The sequence below is a fragment of the Parasteatoda tepidariorum genome, chromosome 4 (assembly GCF_043381705.1).
Source record: "Parasteatoda tepidariorum isolate YZ-2023 chromosome 4, CAS_Ptep_4.0, whole genome shotgun sequence".
NCBI lineage: Eukaryota > Metazoa > Arthropoda > Arachnida > Araneae > Theridiidae > Parasteatoda > Parasteatoda tepidariorum.
The window spans coordinates 68753752-68776116 of NC_092207.1; the positions used below are offsets into that span (position 1 = coordinate 68753752).

The window sequence follows — 22365 nt, forward strand, 5'->3', positions numbered from 1 at the left end:
CATACCTTTCCCCCCCCACGAAATCACACCTCTGACCCCCAAAATATAAGGGCAGCTGCAATCTGGGAAATATGGTCCCCATAGTTTACTCAGGAGAATGGTCCTAAGTTTGGGCCCCTTAAAGTTACTTTTATTTTTTGCTTGATTCACTATATCTCAAGAACTTTTAAGGGTAATTGAAAAATGTTTGCTCACAATTATAAAATTCGTTTATCAAAAAAGTAATTCAACGCAAAATATGACTTTTAGTAAATATTTAATATTATTGGGAAAACTTTTGAGTTGTAAAGTATTAATTTTTACGTCATTTGATAAAATGTAATTTTAAATGGCAAAATACAAAGTTTAAGCGAATAGTTCGAATAGTTCCTGAGAAATCAAATTTTTAATGAGATACGACTTTTTCAAAATTTGATTACTCAGAAACTTCTCCGCCGATTTCGCTCAAATTTTGTATTTCGCCATTTAAAACTACATTCTTTAAAATTATTTAAAAATTGTATTAAATAAATATATGAATATATTTTACAATTCAGAATTCTTCGACAATAATTAAAAAAAATAATAAAAAAGGAAAAATATCTACTATAAGTTATATTCTGTATGGAATTATCTTTAGAAGATTGAATTTTATAATTGTGTGTAAAAAAAATTTCAGTTTACTTGAAAGTTCTAGAGATATGGTAAAATAGGCAAAAAGTTAAATTAACAAGTCCAACTTGGCCCACGCTTCTGACTAAACAATATCTCCCAGATTGCGGGTACCCCAAATATTCAGAAGGGTTAGAAATCCGTTGAAAAAAAGGTATGTTTATTTAGAGAAAGTTCGTTATTTCGTCTCAGTTTGCAACTTAAAATTTCTTCTGTACTGGTTAATTAGTCATCCCTTCGAACTTTTAAGATTGAGTCCTAGAACGTAAAGATTCGATCATTAGATCAAAAGTTATTCAGGATGGTCCGCTTTCTCATTTTGTGCATTGTACAACCTTATTAACTACATTATAATTTGAAAACTGCAAAGCTGCATGCTTACCAACTGATTTATAGTGTGCATAGAAACCTTTGTATCGACTCCTTGAATACCTGAAGCAACTTTGCAGATGGATCTTCATAGGTCCGTTAGAAATTATCCTCTTCGGAAAGAACTTACCGTCTGGTGATTTGATTGCGGTGTTATTCCCGTAGCCCGTGTAAACAATAAGTTCATCCTTGCAATTACCAGCCTTGAGAACGTCTTCTTGTTCACCCAGATCATAAACGATGAAATTCAGTTCGATATGTTTCCCAGGTTCTGGTTCTATTGTCCATGAACAGGATTTATCTTGTCCGTAATAATGCGGGTAGTTTGGAGACTTTACATACCCTTGCGGTGTCATCATAACAGTTCCGCATATTTCTATAAATTAAAATTTAAAACATAGTACTGAAAATGTTGCTGCTGATTTATCTTTAGAAAATGCATTTTAAATCATAAATGTTTTACATATATGTTACTTTTAATGACCTAAATCAAAAGAATGTCGTTCACCAGTGAATGTCAACATCACATAGTCGCTTAGGTGAATGTCCAAAATGTTTTTTATATTCGATTTGATATCAATTTACTCGTTGATGTTATTACATTTATTTGATATTTTAAGACCTGCTGAGGATGGATTAGGAGAAATATGTTTGGAGAAATGTGTTCGGAGTACCGGTTAAATGCATATTGGATAGTGGCTATTGTATACCGTACAGTGGCACTAAACCTTAAAAAAGCATTGATGTAGGTCATACTAGGCAGTGGCACTTAATTGGACCTAATATATATTTCGGACATTTACCAAAGCGACCATGTGATTGTCAACATTCACTGGTGGAAGTCAACAACCACCGATTTCGATCATTCACAGTAACATACATATTTATAAAATATTACCTTTTTCTCGACATCCTAATATTTCCATTCTCAAGCAAGGTTGCTCGTAATATTCCAGAATTTTTATTTTTACAAACCTAGTGGGAATTCCTTTCAAAAGATTAAACCTAATTTCTAGATCATTATTGTAAACTGGCGATTCACACTGGTCACATACGTAAACCTAGAAAAAGAGAAATGCTGTAGCTACTTAATACACAAATCAAAACAATAAATTTTGTTACGTTAAACAGAAACGATATTGAGGAAAGTATGATGGTATAGTCTACATCTTCTTTCTCACACTTTGATGAATGTATTTACATTTGTTAATTCACTTTGTTTCGAGAATATCTTGTAAAGTCGAGAGAGCTATAAGAGTTCTTGTAGAAAGAGCTAAAACATTATTATACGAAAGTGAATTGCCATTAACATTTTGGATTGGAGTCATAAATTGTAGTATCATTTTTAATCTCACATCACACAAACAAAAACTTCCGATTGAACTATGGGGAATATTTCCGTATCGTGATCAGAAACGCCAACTGCAATCGCCAAGGCACCAAATTGATTATGAGCCGAAAAACGGGTGGTTACGATAGTTATGCCTTTCGAGTTCGTCCCTTTCTGTAATTCTTTCTATCTTTCTTCCTTACATCCCTTTCCCGCGGGCGGCTGCCCGGAAGTTTCCAAGACTTGGTGATTATTCTGCCACAAACCACGATACGGAAATCTTTTGTCTACGAGACGTTTACCACTTTGAATAAACAATATGTTATTCAATGCTTTTAAACTATATGGATATTATAAACACTTCGTAGATTGATGCATCTATTCATTGGTAGATATTCAATTTGTACAAATCATTTTGCCAAACTGTTAATTTCTCCCTCATTTGTACAATGCGCAGAATAAAAAAAGGGACCACCCTAAAAACTTAAGATTTAAATCGGATCTTCACGTTCTAGGACTCAATTTTAAAGGGGGTAACATAAAATAAGTCCGAGCAGAAGATATTTTATATTACGAAATCAGACACAAAAACATGCTTTCTCTGAATAAACATATCTTTCTCAACGTATTCGGATTTTTAATGCCCAAAATATAGACGGTAGCCACAATCTTGGAAGTTAGGTCCCCCTAGTTTAGTCAGAAGAGCGGTAAGACAATTTCTTGCAAAGTATAACTTTTAGAAAATATTTATTAAATTTCATTATTTTATTCTATAATTGTCAATATAATTTTGAATTGTTAGGTATGCACTTTTTTAATCTATTTTAAAAAATATAGTTCTATATGGAAAACTACAAAATTTGAAGGAAATCGGTCGAATTGTTCCTGAGAAATCAATTTTTTTATTTTGTGCACTACATATTATCCTCCAAACTGTTTGAAATTTGATAACTTTTGGTTTTAACGTATTTTAGCTAAATCAATAAATGCCCTGTGCATAAATGTCCTTAAGCAAATAAGAATGCTGCAGCTTCTTATGACCTTCGCAGATTTGCTTTGGCTAATGTTAAAAATATTTGTTAAATAATATTCAAAAGATTTAGCACAGTGTTACAGTTATCAACTAACTTCACCTCTAATTCTATTTGAAATTTCATGAAATTCCCAGCGCAATTGCATTTTCCTGCAAGTCACAGAATAGCCAAGGGGAAAGAAAGAAGGTAAGCGATACGGTTAACATAAGACAAACACTATACAAAATCTCTTTAAACCTTCTAATTCCTGCAGAAACAGACAATATGCATGTACATACTATGAATGTTACGTTAAGTATTTTTATAATACTATTTCTCACTTACAATTTCAGAAACCAACATTCATTTGTTAGGAATGTTACGTAATTTTTTTTCTTCTTAAATATCTGTATATGAAGAAACGATAATAATAAAAAAAATTATTCTACATCCACCATCGTTTCATACTGCATGTTGGCATTTTGTGCAAAATAATGATATTTGAAGCACATTTCAGATATTTAAAGTGAGTATGTAAATTTAGAAAAAAAGGCATAAATAACAATTTTAGTATAAGATCAATGATTTGACAAATGTAAGATAACAGTTCCTGGTTCTTCTTACTTTTTGCTGTCCAACTGGTTCTTCTTCCCACATCCAACTGAGAGTGTCGTTACTAAAGTCCAAATGGAATTTCTTTACTATTGTCCGCTTGTGAGTATTACTTAATCCTTGAAGTACAATTCCAGTTACTATTGTCATGTTCTGAAGAAACACCTGAGAAATTGATTCAGACATAATCAATTTAATTAAAGCAATTAAAAATACCACGATAAAGCATTTTATTTGTGATATAATAGGTTGAAGTAGAAAAGAAAATCATTCGTACAACAGATCGTAGGGGGTCAGTTTGGTCATGGAAGTTAAAACTCAATAATTGAGTGACCGACTGCATGATTAGGGTAATGTAGTTAGCATAGCACACAAGCCACATTCACTTTAAAGACAACTTAGTAAACATCGATCTGAAGATCAGTGAGCTTTAAGCCACCACTGGGGATCAGATACTCTTTAAAAATATGATAATTACGATAATAGTAATTTCGATGGTATTATACTGTCTTCGAAATAATAATAATATGATAATAATCATTTTGATGATATTGTACTGCCTTAGAAAGTATGATAAATAACATGGTAATCATTTTAATGGTTTTATACTGCCTATGAAATTATGATAAGTACGATCATAATCCTTTTGATAGTTGATGGTATTATACTGCCTTCAAAAGTATGCTAATTATGATAATAATCATTTTGATGGTAGTATACTGACTTCAAAGGTATGATAATTACGATAATAATCATTTTGAAGGTATTATACAGTCTTTGAAATAATAATAATAATATGATAATAATCATTTTGATGGTGTTGTACTGCCTTCGAAAATATGATAATTATGATAATAATCATTTTGATGGTGTTATACTACCTTCGAAATTCTGATAATTACAGTCATAATCCTTTTGATGGTTGATGGTATTATACTGTCTTCAAAGGTAAGATAATTACACGAATAATCATTTTGACGGAATTATACTGTCTTCGAAATTATAATAATTACAATAATAATCATTTAGATTGTATTATACTGCCCTCGAAACTATGATAATTACTATAATAACCACTTTGAAGGTAATGTACTAAATTCAAAAGTATGACAATTACAATAGGAATAATTTTGATGGCATTATACAGTCTTCAAAATATTACAATTATGATAATATTAATTATGGTATTACGCTAGGATATAAATAAAAAAGGCGTGATAAATACAGTAATCATGGGGTGGGAATTTTTATAATTTTAAATAGAGCTATTGAAAATTAAAAAAGGTAAAATGTCTAACTAATTTTTGCTGTGTGCATTTTAACAACTTTTTTACTGTATTTTGGTAGCTATATTTATGTCTCAAGAAAGCATAGTAATTGACGAAAAATTAAATTAAAAGAAAAAATGTATGAAATATATTAAAAAATAAATACTAAAAAATAATACAGAAAAGATAGACAGCATTCCTGTACTGTAAGCAAGTACCATCCTCAACTTCAGAACATTTGATGATACTTGTTTTTGCGTGATTTAGCATTTCCATATTAAATAGTTTGTGCGTTATCCTGTTATTTCTTAATTCAATCTAAAGCTTAAAGTATGGCACCGTTTGTAAAAATATTCAAAAAATCTGCATGTTTAAAATAAATCAAATTTTATTCATCTACCGTTAGGAAGTACATCTACAAAATATTTCAGTTTCAAACAATAAGCCTCGGATACTATGTTCTTTCGTTAGAAGGGACTAAAGATGCTGAAGAGACTTATTTATTTGAATATATTCATACAAAATACGTAATAAATATTCATACAAAACACGCAGACATTTTACAATTTTTTACAAAAGGTACCATACTTTAAGCTTTAGCGCAAATTAAGAAATAACAGGATAACTCAGAAACTATTTAATATACCGTTGCTAAATCATACAAAAACAGGTATCACAGAATGTTCTGGAGTTGAGGACTGTACTTGCTTAGAGTACGAGAATGCTATCAATTTTTTCTGTATTATTTTTATAATATTTGTTTTTCACTACTTCATAAGTACAGAAAAATAGATAATATTCTGTATTCTTCCTGTTCGTATTTCTGTTTTGTTATTATTCTGTATTTCTTCCTGTTTTTTTTTAATTTAATGATATGTCTGTTAGTATATTTTAGTGACTTCAGTACTGTTATAAAAATATATGTAAATAGTTAGTAAACAAAAATTAATTACATATTTTATATTTTTAATTTTTAACAGTCCTATTTATGATTATAAAAACACACACCCATGCATACAGTACTTATCACTCCCTATTTATCTTTATCACAGTGTAATACCATCATAATTAATATTATAAAATCAGTCAGATGCGGTATTGTTACTAAAGAGATTGTAACTTTAACTTCAAGAAGTGAGAAAAAGACTATGTTAATAAAAATCAATCTTACTGTAAGGTTTTTTGACTTGTCATTAAGTTTAGCACACCATCCATTGTTGGAATTAAGTCTCGCATTTGTATGGTGATATTTCTCTCCATCATCGTCAGATGTCGCGCTTAGCTGGGAATCGAATATTTCTTCAGAAGCCATCCCTAAAGGTTGCCCACAAGATTCTAAAATATATAAATACATATAAATAATATTCCTTACTTTCCAGCACATCCTACCTGCAAAAATAAATTAATAACCTAAACTCTTAATTCGAAAAATATTCTTTACTACTTGCACCTACAGTCATCATCCCGGCAAGAACTGACCCCGCCACTAAGTCTGAGGCCGTCTACTGCTATGGAAACAAGAATAGCGCATTTCAGGGAGGGTAGCTTCTCTTCACTTACTCTAGGGCTAACACTAACCCCACACCCCTACTTGAAATGTTTATACCTCGTTACTCTAGTCACCGCCACGGGTCCAAACGAATGACTTGGGAAGTTCTTCCTTTAGACAAACTGTAGATAAAAAGAGTCGTAAGAGCGACCCCCGCTGTTTAGGGTTTTAACTTTTACGTTACGTTTTGCTACAGAAAATTTAGAAGCAAAACTATTACTTTTGTAATAATATTTTTATTTTTCATCGAAATTTTAACATCGCAATAAAATTTTAATTTTGTAATAAAATTCAAAATTATGCATAAAAACTTACATTCTTAATAATTGTTTTGTAATTTAAATTTTTTTTTTCAAATTTTCAAATTTCTTTAAGCCTTTAATTTTGTAAAGAAATTTAAAGTTCGAAAGAAATTTTATATTTACTAATAGTTGACATGCCGATGCAATACGATACCTCTTTATTTTCGTAAGCTTGCTAAATGTTCAGATTTTTAAAAAAAAAATTATCAAAAATACACAAAACTTATATTACTAACCTGTTCCAAAGACCTTCATCTCACAAAAGTTTAAACTGTCAAATCTGTTGTACACTTGCAATGTAACATATTGTCCATAAATAGGTTGAGAACAATTCACTTTCCACACATCAAACTCATGGTTTGTAACAGGATAAATAGCGCATGTATAAGCATTCAGGAATTTGCCAACTTCTGTGTGTGGAATACCATAAGAAAGGTCATCATAGTAACGGCTGTAGGTTTCAACTAGTCCAGTTTCATCAATTAGCACACGAAAGCCTCTCAAGCTCTGAGCTAAATGTTGAAAAAAAATTTATAATTTCAAAAAAGAAGACGGCAATCATGTTTTATAAGCTTTTATATTACAGAGGAAAAATATAATTTTAATAATCAATAACTAATTTCGAGAAATTACTAATCCATAACTAATTCTGAGAAAATAGTACTATCTTCTCTCAAGGAAACAATTTTTTCTCTTCGTTTGAGTAAATAAATTTTTATAATTTATTTTTTCTAGTGTAAGATTTTAAAAACATTTAAATTGATAAATCAAGGTGTTGAAAATTGTTTTCGACCTGTTAAAAAAAATTGTTGTTGTTTTTCAAAACAACCAATTGACTAAACAACCTATTTTAAGTTAGTTTCAAATTTGATTCATTATCAACTGAAACTTTAAACATTTTTCTCGTTTGGGATTTTCTCGTTTTTAATTATTCCACGCGGAGAAAAGAATTCTGGTAAAATAACCTTACTGTATAGTAATGGCATTTCTGGTAAAAAGAAAAAAAGGCATATTCCTGGTAATCGAAACTAAATCATACCATATTTAAATCATTCATTTAGTAATTTTTTCGTTTATATGGTAACGGTCTACCGGAAATTCTGGTTCTCAAAGTTACAGTTTTTATTACCACACATTTAGTAAAATATACAAAAGTGAAAGGGAAATTTAACCGAATAAATGGTTTGTATGCCATGTTTCTAAGGTACCATGATTAAACTAACAAATTTTACCACATCTACCAAAGTTTATTACGTATTATAAAGCCATATTTTATTGTTAGTTTTACCAAAATTAATATCAAAGTGCTTTGGGAAAAATTATCGAGATCTTTGGCGTTCCCGTATAGCTAAAAGGACGATAAATTTTCCCATATTTTGGTAGTTTAGATCACATTTTTTTTTCTCAGTTTATTTTGCATTATCCTTCATCAAATAATAAGTAATTCTCAAAATAATAACAACAAGAGATATTTTTTAAATATAAAAATTTTCAGTTAATTGAGCTTATTTTTAACTGATTAGTCAAATAGCTAATGCGCTAATGGTTTGACAATCGAGCTCTTATTTCACGGCTATTCAAACAAATACAATACAATACAGTACCTACAGTGCAGTACAGTACAGTACTGTACTGTAGTGTACTGTACTGTAGTGTACTGTACTGTAGTGCACTGTACTGTAGTGTAGTGTACTGTACTGTACTGCACTGTATTGTATTGTACTGTACTGTACTGTACTGTACTGTACTGTACTGTACTGTATTGTTATTGTTATTGTATTGTATTGTATTGTATTGTATTGTATTGTATTGTATTGTATTGTATTGTAAATATTTGATGAACCTTTAAGAATTAGTATATCACTTTGTTCTAAAAGCAATGCCATCTATAAATAAATACCATGCAAAAAATGAATACTTAAATTAAAATCTACTCACAAATATCATAGTAGCAATATGACAAAGCTAGTCCCTTCTCATATCCGCTGCTATCAATACTTGGGTATCGTCCTCCATGTTTTGGTTTTCCCATAACTTTTTCTTCATTATTCCAGGGCATAAGTGGTTGAACGTCTTCATTGAAATGGAAATAATGCTCCATTTCAGACATTCCTTTCACTTTTTGGCAGGTTTTTCCATACTTAAATAGGTAGAAGGGAGCATCGTTCGGTAAATAAATCGCGTTATCTGCACTACGGTCCTTCCTGCAACAGAAGTAAATAGTCGTTGTCTGCGAAGTGTAATTGCCAGTTGGGACGAAACCATTTATTGAGCTATCAGACAACGGATTGTGGCTGTCTGTCCAAGTGATGTATCCACTTTCAAACTTCAGTGGACATCTGTCCCCGTACTGAAAAATGCAATATTCTCCAGCTGGCCATTCCTTCACCGAGCTTGTGTACGTTGAATATCTTGTCTTCATACAAAAATGCTGTATTACACCACTTCTTTCTACAATTCCCCCGATAGTCTTCATTTGCAAACCACCTAAATTTAAAGTAATTGTTTAATTTTTTGCAAGTCAACTTAAATAAAAGATAATTACCAAGCAATTCTGTAAAAAAAGTTAATATATTATTTTGCTATCAAAATTGGTATTAATATGAACTTGTTAAGCTAGATTAATAATATCCTAATTTTCAAGCAAACACAATTCACAAATTAAAGAAAATAATTGAAATATACTATACAAAAAACGATTTTAAATATATAATAAATAACATTAAAATAACTTCTTACTAATTTAATAATAGTGCAATTTATACACATTTATACAAGATGGTTGAGTAGCTAAAATACATTAATAAATATTGTACGATGTTGAGTTTTATGAATGGTCATGTATCTTTCTCAATTATGCAGGATGATCTGTAAAGAACTCAATACCCAGATAGCATTGTAAGGTTGATTTTAATGCTAGTCACAACCTTTAGCACAAAGCCAAACGAGGTTTATAAATTTCAAGTAAACAAAGCATGCAAGCTTAAAACAATGTTAAATCTAACTATGTTAGTTTACGAGTTATTAGGTTTGCATTAAGCTTGCATAAACAACCCTTTTATATCGAGATTGAATTTTCTTTTACAGAGCAAAGCTAGAAAAACATTCTGAAATCGAGAATAAATTATCATTCGTAAATCAAGAGAAAAAGCATTCTCAAACCGAGAATAAATTCGCCTTTTCAAGTTTTATTTTAGATTTTAAGACTATCTCGGAAACTAGGTTTCTTGGAGTAGGCTTTTATGCACTTTCTTTAATACTTTAAAAAATAAAAGTTGGCCTAATCATTAAGTTTTCAACACAAACAAAATGTTGAGCTTAAGCTTCCAAGAGCCTGCACAAAGCTAGAATGGAAAAAAGGCAAAAACAAGGATTGCAGTGAAATCTAAAAAAATTAGAATTTTTGTAGTATTTTGCATGCTTTTATTAAATCTTTAAGGAAACAAGCTTGGCATACCAATATATTTACTAAGTTTGAAAAAGGATTATTTAGTTAACCTTTCTCTGATAACCAAATAAAAATTAAAATGCAGTGTTTGCCGTAAGGTTGGATTTGTAGTAGCTGGGATTATGATTTATTTTAGACTACCTTAACAAAAGTGAAATAAAAAAAGGTATATACGTTTGTACCAAAATTAAATATTTCGTGAAAAAAACGGTGTTAAAATCATACGAAACATTGTTGTTGCATCTTTTTTCTCGTTTGTATATAAATTTGCAACTCCTAATGTGTAAAATTTTTTAAATCATTCTGAAAAAGATTTTAGAAATATATATTAGGTTTAGTCATTACAGAACACCCTGCATGAAATGCCAAAACACAATTGGAAAAAATATTTTCGAAAATATATTGTAGAATGTTTACAAAATATCAAAAATTTAATTAAATCATTAAAATAACAGCTAAAAATATATCAATCATTTTGAATTATTTAAAACTTTTTTGAAAAAAATTGAATTGCTTTTACAAAATGCAGATCAGCAAACCTTTTAGAAGAATACCCGGAGACCAGTGATTAATTTTGCTATCCTGCACTACATCATATTGCATGTCTTGATATCTAAACCCTGCGTGCCATAAAAAACCTTTACTGGATGGGCATCCAGATACCGGCATTGGTAAGCCATATTGTCCATCTGGCCATGTCAGTTTTCTTTCTAGGATCTGTCGTAAAAGTGAAGAATAATCAAAAATTCAATTTATAACTGGAATGGAAAATAAGAAATAAATAAGATTGATAAGTTCTACCGATTGTTTCTGATTTAGTGGTAAATAATATTTTTTTTATCAATTTATGTGTAATTTACGAAAAATGTCGAAGTGAAATAGTTGAATTTCAGCTAAGCAACGCTCCAACATATTTCTGAAAATGATTGCAAGGTCTAATGTAATTTTTGACTGCACCGAATTGAAACAATATAAGACGCAGCTTCGTTTCTTGAAAATACTGAAAAATCTCAGTGTTTAAAAGAAAAACTACCTCAATGGAAAATTATAGTTCATTTACCGGTTGTTCCACAAATAAACAAAATTCTGAAAAATCAATTAAAGAAAAATGGAGAAAAAAATTGCAATTTGCTGCATTCTACTAAGGAAAGAAAAACATTTTTCACCAAATTTTGAAACTAGTTTCAAAGTTACATGACCGATGGCACAGATAACAGAGGAAAAGTATAAACAATATATTCGAATTTACTACCAAATAAAATAACTACCTGACTCAGTTTGAAGCAAAACTAGCAGTCGTAAAAGCATATATTTAAGTTGAAATGATTTTGCCTGCATTTTTGCAATAATTTCTTGCAACATTGTTTGCTGCTGAAGCAGCAAAGCAGCAAAAGCATCAGCAGCAAAAGCATTAGCAGCTAAGCAAAACAGGAAAGCTTCAGCATAAGCAGCAAAACGGCAGTGAATAAACAGTATCGGAGTTTTGAAAAATCAAGGCAAACAAACGCCATAATCTCACATGAATCCATGGCAATTGTTGAAGAAACAATTAGAGGTAAATAGAAAAACTACTACTCACGGCTGAACATCACTTGGTCGAACATTAGTAAGGGAATGATTACTATCAATTTCTGCCACTAAAGTCGTATTACTTTGCGTTGTTCTATTTTACCAAAGCATTTTTATTCTATTATATTTAATATTCGAATGAAAACTTTGAACTAATATACATAAATAAGTGATAAATAGTTTCAGAAAATTGTATCAGCAACTGAATCAAAAATAGGTTATCTACAGCAAATACCTAACAGACATTACCTCCAGTGGGACTCTTTGATAGTGAGAAGTCATTTTAGTGGTCCATGGATTCATCTGTTGCGTAATTACATGACTAATTGCGAGATTATTTAGAATTTGAGCTACTTTATTGGTACTATTTACACCATTTAAATAAAAATTTGAGTTTGTAATTGAAAAGTGCAAAAAATAAATTGATTACACTAGAAAACAATTTTTGTTGCATTTATATAAATACTTGATCTTGCCTAATTCGTATGTGGAGATTTCAAATTTGGAATCAGTTTTGCTACTAAAACTAAATTTTTTTTAAAGTGAAACTTTTTGTCTAATTTTCGACATAATGTACAAGTGTAGGCACGTTGCATATAACAGGGGGTTGAGTAAATATTGCGACAGATTTCTAGGGGACTTAGGGCACATTATAAGGATTAAAACTGTGTAGGAACGAACTCATACCCGGAAAAGTCGTCTTACGCCACTACGAGTGTGACATTAAGTCACAGCCTAATTTTTTAAATATCCTGTTTTTTTAATCAAAATCCTTATTTTTCGGCTTAATTTATAATTTTATGATACAATTTTTTATTTCTTCATCTTTTTCTTCTCGCCCCTTAACGCGTTAGCGCAATGAGGACATTTTCCCCAGGAAGTTCCTTGCACATTCCTCAGACACTCCTTTTCTTGGAAAAAGCTGTCGGCGTCGTTTGATGTAGCACGAGAATTTGAAGTCGACTGAAACTTAGCTTTGCAACGTCAATCAGAAGGTGAGAATAACACTTAAAAATAATATTGATAATACATCTCAACTTAAAATTTTACTTCTTTAATTCATACTTTCAGTACCTTGAGTACTCAACTCGGTTTTTTTTCCTTTTTGCTATAAAAGCCAGAGCGCGAAAAACGCTCGTGGCATTCGAATCTTCCATCCCCCCAACGATATACTTACTCCCTCGCGGAGCTTTTTTTNATCAGCACTACGGTCCTTCCTGCAACAGAAGTAAATAGTCGTTGTCTGCGAAGTGTAATTGCCAGTTGGGACGAAACCATTTATTGAGCTATCAGACAACGGATTGTGGCTGTCTGTCCAAGTGATGTATCCACTTTCAAACTTCAGTGGACATCTGTCCCCGTACTGAAAAATGCAATATTCTCCAGCTGGCCATTCCTTCACCGAGCTTGTGTAAGTTGAATATCTTGTCTTCATGCAAAAATGCTGTATTACACCACTTCTTTCTACAATTCCCCCGATAGTCTTCATTTGCAAACCACCTAAATTTAAAGTAATTGTTTAATTTTTTACAAGTCAACTTAAATAAAAGATAATTACCAAGCAATTCTGTAAAAAAAATTATTTTATTATTTTGCTATCAAAATTGGTATTAATATGAACTTGTTAAACTAGATTAATAATATCCTAATTTTAAAGCAAACACAATTCACAAATTAAAGAAAATAATTGAAATATACTATACAAAAAACGATTTTAAATATATAATAAATAACATTAAAATAACTTCTTACTAATTTAATAATAGTGCAATTTATACACATTTATACAAGATGGTTGAGTAGCTAAAATACATTAATAAATATTGTACGATGTTGAGTTTTATGAATGGTCATGTATCTTTCTCAATTATGCAGGATGATCTGTAAAGAACTCAATACCCAGATAGCATTGTAAGGTTGATTTTAATGCTAGTCACAACCTTTAGCACAAAGCCAAACGAGGTTTATAAATTTCAAGTAAACAAAGCATGCAAGCTTAAAACAATGTTAAATCTAACTATGTTAGTTTACGAGTTATTAGGTTTGCATTAAGCTTGCATAAACAACCCTTTTATATCGAGATTGAATTTTCTTTTACAGAACAAAGCTAGAAAAACATTCTGAAATCGTGGATGAATTATCATTCGTAAATCAAGAGAAAAAGCATTCTCAAACCGAGAATAAATTCGATTTTTCAAGGTTTATTTTAGATTTTAAGACTATCTCTGAAGCTAGGTTTCTTGGTGTAGGCTTTTCTACACTTTCTTTAATACTTAAAATATGAAGGTTGGCCAGATCATTAAGTTTTAAACACAAGCAAAATGTTGAGCTTAAGCTTCCAAGAGTCTGAAAATGCTAGAATGTAAAAAAAGGCAAAAACAAGGATTGCAGTGAAAGTTTAAAATTAGAATTTTTGTACTGTTTTGCATGCTTTTATTCAATCTTTAAGGAAATAAGTTTGGCATACTAATATTTTTACTAAGTTTGAAAAGGAATTAATTAGTTAACATTTCTATGATTACCAAATAAAAATTTAAATACAACGGTAAGGTTGGGTTTGTCATATCTGGGATTATGAACTATTTTACAATTCTTGATAAAAATGAAATAAAAACAGGTATATACATTTGTATCGAAATTAAGTATTTTGAGGAAAGAAACGGTGTTAAAATCATACGAAACATTGCTGATGGAAGCAAAAACAGACGCCTGCCAAAACTTAGTATTATTAGCAATCTGTTGCTTGATTTCTCTTTACCTTCTCTGACAATCAAACAGATTAAAAATGTTTAATCCAGCTTTCTACAGTATCAGAACGTTAAATTTCGATAGCGCTTTTGATTTTTCTTTCTCCCTTGAATATTAATTTGGGAAACTCCTACAATTTTTTAAGTCATTCAGACAAAAGTTTTAGAAATATTATTAGGTTTAGACATTACAGAACACCCTGCATGAAATACCAAAACACAATTAGAAGAAATATTTTCGATAGTAGAATGTTTACAAAATATAGATAGTAGAACGCAGTATGTATAGTAGACGACAGTAAAATGCTTACAAAATACCTAGAATTTTTTTAAATCATTAAAATAACAGCTGAAAATTCATCAGTCATTTTGAATTATCCGAAATTTTTTTTTTTGAAAAAAATTGAATTGTTTTAACAAAATGCAGTTCAGCAAACCTTTTAGAAGAATACCCGGAGACCAGTGATTAATTTTGCTATCTTGCACTACATCATATTGCATGTCTTGATATCTAAATCCTGCGTGCCATAGAAAACCTTTACTGGAAGGGCATCCAGATACCGGCATTGGTAAGCCATATTGTCCATCGGGCCATGTCAGTTTTCTTTCTAGGATCTGTTGTAAAAATGAAGAATAAGCAAAAATTCAATTCATAACTATAATGGAAAATAAGAATTGATGGATAAAAATAAGAATTGATTGAAAATAAGAATTGATAAGATTGATAAGTTCCACAGATTGTTTCTGATTTAGTGGCAAATAATATTTCTCTTTTCAAATTTTTTTCGTAATTTACGAAAAATGCCGAAGTTAAATAGTTCAATTTCAGCTAAGCAACGCTCCAACATACTTCTTAAAATGGTTGCAAGGTCTAATGTAATTTTTGACTGCACCGAATTGAAATAATAAAAGACGCAGCTTCGTTTCTTAAAAATACTGAAAAATCTCAGTGTTTAAAGAAAAATTAGCTCAATGGAGAATTCTAATTCATCTACCGGTTGTTTAACAAATGAACAATACGCATAAAAATTCAATTAATGAAAATTGGAGAAAAAAAATTATAATTTACTACATTCTACTAAGGCAAGAAAGAAAAATTTCACCAAGTTTTAAAACTAGTTACAAAGTTACTTGACTGACGACACAGATAACTGAGAAAAAGTATAAAAGAATACATTCGAATTTACTATCAAGTAAAATAACTTCCCGACTCAGTCTGAAGCAAAACTAGCAGACGTAAAAGCATATATTTAGTTTGAAATGATTTTGTCTGCATTATTGCAAAGTTTTTTTGCAACATTGTTTGCTGATTAAACAGCAAAGCAGCAAAAGCTTCAGCAGCAAAGTGAAACTGCAAAACTGCAGCATAAGCAACAGAATATTTGCTGCTTATGCTGAATACTGTCTTGAAAAAACGGCCGTGAATAAACAGTATCGGATTTCTGAAAAAACAAGGCAAACAAGCGCCATAATCTTACATGAATCCATTGCTATTGTTGAAGAAACAATTGGAGGTAAAAAGAAAAACTACTACTCACGACTGAACATCACTTTGTCGAACATGAGTAAGGGAATGATTACAATCATTTTCTGCCACTAAAGTCGTACTACCTAACGTTGTTCTATTTTTACAGCATCCTAATCGAGTTTACATTCACATTAAATGTTCACATGCAAATTGGATAATTAGTTATACACAGTGTGTGATGATCTCATCTCACCTTCTTTTATAACTCTGAAAGGTGACGCTTCATGTCCTACTGCATTTCTAACTCAAACAAAACCCTTAGCGTAGAGTTACTGAAGCATTTTTAATCTATTATATTTAATATTCCAACGAAAACAACTAACACATAAATAAGTGATAATTAGTTTCAGAACATTGTATCAGCAACTGAGTCAAAAATAGGTTAGCTTCAGCAGATACCTAACAGACATTACCTCCAGTGGGACACTTTGTTAGTAAGAAGTCATTTCGATGATCAATGGATTCATCTGTTGCATAATTACATGACTAATTGCGAGATTATTTATAATTTTAACTACTTTATCGGTTCCATTTACATCACTTGAATAAATATTTGAGTTTATAAGTGGAAAGTACAAATAATAAATTGATTACACTAGGAAACAATTTTTGTGGCATTCGTATAAATACTTGATCTCGCCTAATTCGTATGTGGGGATTTCAAATATGAAATCAGTTTTGCTCCCAAAGTTACATTTTTTTTTTGCATGAAACTTTTAGTCTAATTTTTGTCATGATGTACAAGTGTAGACACGTTGTGCATAACAGGGTGTCACGTAAATATTGCGACAGATTTCTAGGGGACTTAGGGCACATTATAAGGATTAAAACTGTGTAGGAACGAACTCATACCGGGAAAAGTCACCTTACGCCACAGCGAGAGCTTCCCAATTATGAACTCTCTCTTCGTGTGCTTCTGAACATGAAAAATAGGGAGGCGCATGACATTTCCAGGCTTGGGTTCTTATGCAGTTTTTACCTGCAGCTCCTATGCAGTTTTATGTTGAGTCCCAACTCCCCTAGAAGTTTGTTGTAATATTTATACAGCCCCATATTATGTATATCGTTTTCAAACATGTATAAGCCTATTTCGATAAGGAAAAAGGCTTAAAATATCATTTTAAAAAACTACAACTTAAAGGGTAAAGTCGATTACAGATTTGAAATCAGTGACGTGAAAATATCCAAGATCCGTTAGAAACCGAATGCAGCAGGAGACAAACAATTTCCTCCCAAATGTTATTTTTAAACAAACAATCCTCGCTTAAACATCATTTTGCCTTTCCTAATGCACGTACTTTTTTTGCTGATTTTTGGAAAAAGGTTCTAAAATTCACACAATGAAGACCATCATTGCGAAATATATTATGGAATTTAAAAAGAAAGATAATTTACCTGAGATCCAGATTTTGCACTGTACAGCTCTATCCCGTGGATAAGATAACGCTTCTGTAAATTTAATTGCCACCATGGATCTCTTTCAATTTCTGTCGCTACGCACAAAGAACGATTTTCCGTATCAACATTACTATCAATTCCATAAATTGCATGCCTTCCATCTTTTGTACTGGATTGTTTAGCAGGTCTTCCTTCAGCGACATTTGATAGATCATATTTTCCTATAACAAATAGTTTATCTTGGAAATTATTCCTTAAAAAATTTACATTTTCCTGCAGTTTAAATATAATTACTCCTTTCGATTATACGATACACTGAATGTACAGGAGGAAGCAAGGAATATAAAATACACACAATAGCATTTAAAATCATTTGTTTGAAAGTTAGTTAGTAATATGCAACTGAACTATTTTAATAAACTTTAAATTTTGAACCAGTCAATTTTTATTTTTTTTTTCATTTTATTTTTTTAAAACTTTAAATTTTCCTGCAGTTTAAAAATCTTTACTCATTTCTCGATCTCAAGGATACACTGAGATCCATGGTGGTTTAGAGGATAGATCGTTCACCTTCCAATGAGGTGAGCCGGGTTCGAACCTCAGCGATGGCTGGTAAATACGAATTTCGCCCCCGACTCCCACCGACGACTGTGCTAACGTAAAATATCATCAGTGGTAGACGGATCGTGCGCTAGAGTCCCCTTGCAGTCAGGCTAATTTTGAAGATTTTCGACGTTTTCCTCACCATGTAACTCAAATGCGGGTTAGTTCCATCAAAAGGTCCTCCATGAAGGCAACTTTCTCCCAATACTTGAGTTCTGGATTAAGTTCGAAATTACAAGGCTATAGAGTTGAACATTAGTAGTCATAAACCCAAAAATTGGGTCAGGTGTTCAATGACGTTTATAAAATAAAATAAAATATGATACACTGAGCGTAAAGAAGGAAGCAAGGAATATAAAATAAGCACACCAGTATTGAAAATAATTTTTTTTGAAATTCATTTAGTAATATGCAACTGAATTTTTTAAATTATTTAACCAACTACTTAATCTATACCTTTTATGCAATAATTTATTTTAAAAAATTTTCTAAAGCTGGTTTTTGAGCTTAAATAGACCAATACGTTTGTCACCAAGAAGGCAGGCGATCTGATGGATCTAAACTAGCAGATCCTCAAATGATTAAATTAAAAATGTGATTTAGTGCAATTAGAAAATAGAAAAACTTATTATTTTATTGAACGACATTTTTAAGCACGTCCAAAACAAATGTGCAACCTCTTCAAACGAAAGGGCATTGTTAAAATAAGTTTCTAATTAAATGCATTTCGCTTTTAGAAATTTTTCTCATATGTATACTAAGGGCTGATTTCCGGAATCATCTAATGTAAATAGGTCAAAAACATTTACTTATCTCGTATTTACATATTTAATTATAGTTTACTTATTTATCAACTTGTTTATTAATTATTTAATTATAATTTTTTATTCGTTTATTTATTTATTCAAAGGAGATTATAGTTAACATTAAGAAAAGATTATAGTTATAATTTTGAAATGATCAGATCATTATATCATCACTTTTGATCATAAAATTCTATAAATAAAACTTACTCAAAGCTTTAGAAGTGAACATCTAGATACAACTTTTTTTAAGTTAATTTACACGATATCTAACTAAATCCCTAGGTATGGAAGTTAAAATAAAATAATCATTATATTTTGAAAGTAGAGTATATTTAATATCAATGTTAGCATTTTATTCGATCTCGTTGTACTGCTTAGTTTTTCCTAAATTAGAACTATGAATGCTGATATTATAGAATAATTTTAGGAATATTAGAATTTTATAATGAAGATATTAAATTTTAAAGCAATTTTATTAAAATGAGAATCTTTGCAATTAGGCTTATTGCATAATTTCAGATTTCTTGTTGTACCAAAATTTTAAAAGAGTATGTTTAGAATACATAATTAATCTATAAGTTTAACTTGATACGTATAGGTATTCTATAACTTAGTGTACGAGTCTAAGATGAAGGATGTGAGATATAATGATTATTGTTAAAAAAAATCTTCATGCATTTTTTAGAATATCATAAATACATATTCTCCTATTTTATTTTTTAATACTAGCATGTTAGGTTATGCGTGTTAATTATTTAAACTTTTTATACATTCTTGTTCATATTTTTGTTTTCAAACAGGCATTGTTTTATAACATTTTTTTTTCTTTTTTGTTTCAAGCGAAAATAATCAATTGGGTCATTCTAAACTGTAAAAAATTCGGAAATCAAATTACGGTATAAAGTACCTGCACTTTGGCTAATCCATTAAATCCATTTCACCATAAAATCCATCTTCATCGCAAAATCTTGTACCTTAATTTTCACAGTAATGTTTATTTAATTAGAGTGATTCAATGATTTTACAGTAATTATTTCTGTAAAAATTACGATATATTAGATTTTTTATTCCGTAACATGTTCAGGAAAAAAAGAATTTTACGGTAAAAAGTACGGGTAACCTGAGTTCCGGTATTTTTTTCTATAATTTTATACGGAATTTTTACAGAGTATAAACAGCGAAGGAAAACTCGTTATCAACAAGCGGTTCTTTTTAAAAAAATCTTAAAAATAGAACAATATTCGTTTAGCCGTTTGCTTAAAAAAATTCATTTAACATGAGAAACTATAACGCAAAAAAATGTTAAAAAAATTTTAATTCTTTAACATGCGTATACATACTTAAATCCTTCATTGGATGTTGTGGCACTCCTCGATAAACAGCGTAAAATCCTCTACCATTTCCGACTTTCCTCCATCTTGTAGCAAAGACTAAGGTCATTATGTTCGAAGTAGAATATACTATACCCTCTCGATTCAAATTGCAAAACCCTCCGATCAAATTTTGAAATTTTACTCCTTCTCCGTTATAAATCCACAACACACCACTTTCTGGAGTGCAATTCCTTGATCCCGGAATTCCAGGAATGTCAAAATCCCTGAACTCTAGTTCCACTACATAGTGCTGCAGAACTCTTAATATCCATGTGTGATTATATTCACTGTATACATCAGACGAGAAGTAGTAATTAGGTGGAAAAGGATACCTAAAAAGTTTGCAAGAATAATGCATAATGATTAATTAGGTTTTATAATAATGTCATTAAGAAAAATAATATGAAAGTGTTGACATTATTTCATTAGTTAACTACCAGCTATGTGTTAAAGCAAGATAATCAAACTTTTTAACTTCTTAAAAATACACGATACTTTGAAAATCAGAAAATTTCGTTAAACTCCACTAATGCGCACAAAGAAATTTGCGTAAGTGGTAATTGGTAATTTATGCATCTTAATAAATAATAATTTATGTATCAATTTTTATAGTCTATTTAGACGTATATCAACGTCTATATAGGACGTATATCAACGTCTATATAGGATGTATATCAACGTATTTTTTTCGATTCAGTTCTTGATTATAGAGGTCTACTTAGACAGGTCTTACCTTATAAAGGTGGTCATTTTAACAGGCAGTTATATTGTTATGGGCAACTTCCTATTTGGATTACCAAAAATTCAATTTCTCCAAAACTTTAATGAAATAGGAGGGAATGTATCATACTTGTTATAAATAATGGGAAATCGTAAAATGACCTTTTGCATTTTAAATAGAAAAGAAATGTATAAAAAATTAGAAATACATAGTTTGCACACTTTAGTCTTAGAAATTTCCAGAGAAATTTCTTTTCACCAAATTCACATGATTCATGTCTTTAAAATAGCGATCTTTATATAAATTGCGATCCGTATCTACATTATTTCAAAGCTCAAACTGTAATATTTTTACAAGCATTACATAGTTTCTGTCTTTTAAACTATTTTTAACTATTCTTAATTCTGTTTTAATTATATTAATTATTTAATTTTTATCCCATTTTATAAAAAGCTAATATAAATACTCTTATTATTCTCTTGACAATGTGCTAAGTTTTTATCCAATGCTAGTGAATAATTTATATTAATTCAGCATCACACCGAAATGAATATCAAAATCCATTTCTTTAAGTTAATTTTCTTTGCGTATCTTTATTATTTTACTGCAAAAATGTTTCAGTAACTGTCTTAAATTAAATTCTGTCTTTTCTGTGATTTGTAACCAAGGCTGTTTTTCGAAGACTACGTCGTCATATAAAATTATGCTTTTTTGCGAATAATATGCAATTTTCATAACTGCTGTAAGTTTGCAACAATTACTCATGACGACTGTTAGGTCAAATTTAGCCTATATTTAACCTGCGTCTTTTATGTTTATTCTGAACACGGCGCAAAACGTCAGTATGGTGAAAAGCCACAGTTTTGGAGAAATAAAAAGCGTTTGTGGTATAAATTTTTAGTATTTAAAAAACTTAATCCATTGCTGCATTATCTGGACTCATAAAAAGTTGCAAAAACTTAGAATAAGGAAGTGATTGTGATAATTTGCATATAGGTGTGAAACTGTCACATTTTTGATTATTAGGGGGGAAATGAACGCTACCCCCTACTTTTAGAGTTGATGACCTCTCTAACTA

The 22365-nt window shown here is 30.4% G+C and overlaps 1 protein-coding gene across 1 annotated transcript in view; it reads right to left on the reverse strand.

The window, feature by feature from the left end:
• Positions 1 to 22365, reverse strand: part of LOC107439925 (uncharacterized) — a 75197-nt gene that overhangs the window by 41772 nt on the left and 11060 nt on the right. Inside the window, exons 8-16 of the mRNA XM_071180001.1 lie at positions 20534 to 20898; positions 17782 to 18005; positions 15296 to 15473; positions 9033 to 9581; positions 7331 to 7606; positions 6415 to 6578; positions 3988 to 4140; positions 1919 to 2081; positions 1034 to 1396 (exon numbers count right to left, since the gene is read on the reverse strand). Coding sequence (XP_071036102.1) covers positions 1034 to 1396; positions 1919 to 2081; positions 3988 to 4140; positions 6415 to 6578; positions 7331 to 7606; positions 9033 to 9581; positions 15296 to 15473; positions 17782 to 18005; positions 20534 to 20898 — 2435 coding nt within the window. The remainder of the gene's footprint in view (positions 1 to 1033; positions 1397 to 1918; positions 2082 to 3987; positions 4141 to 6414; positions 6579 to 7330; positions 7607 to 9032; positions 9582 to 15295; positions 15474 to 17781; positions 18006 to 20533; positions 20899 to 22365) is intronic.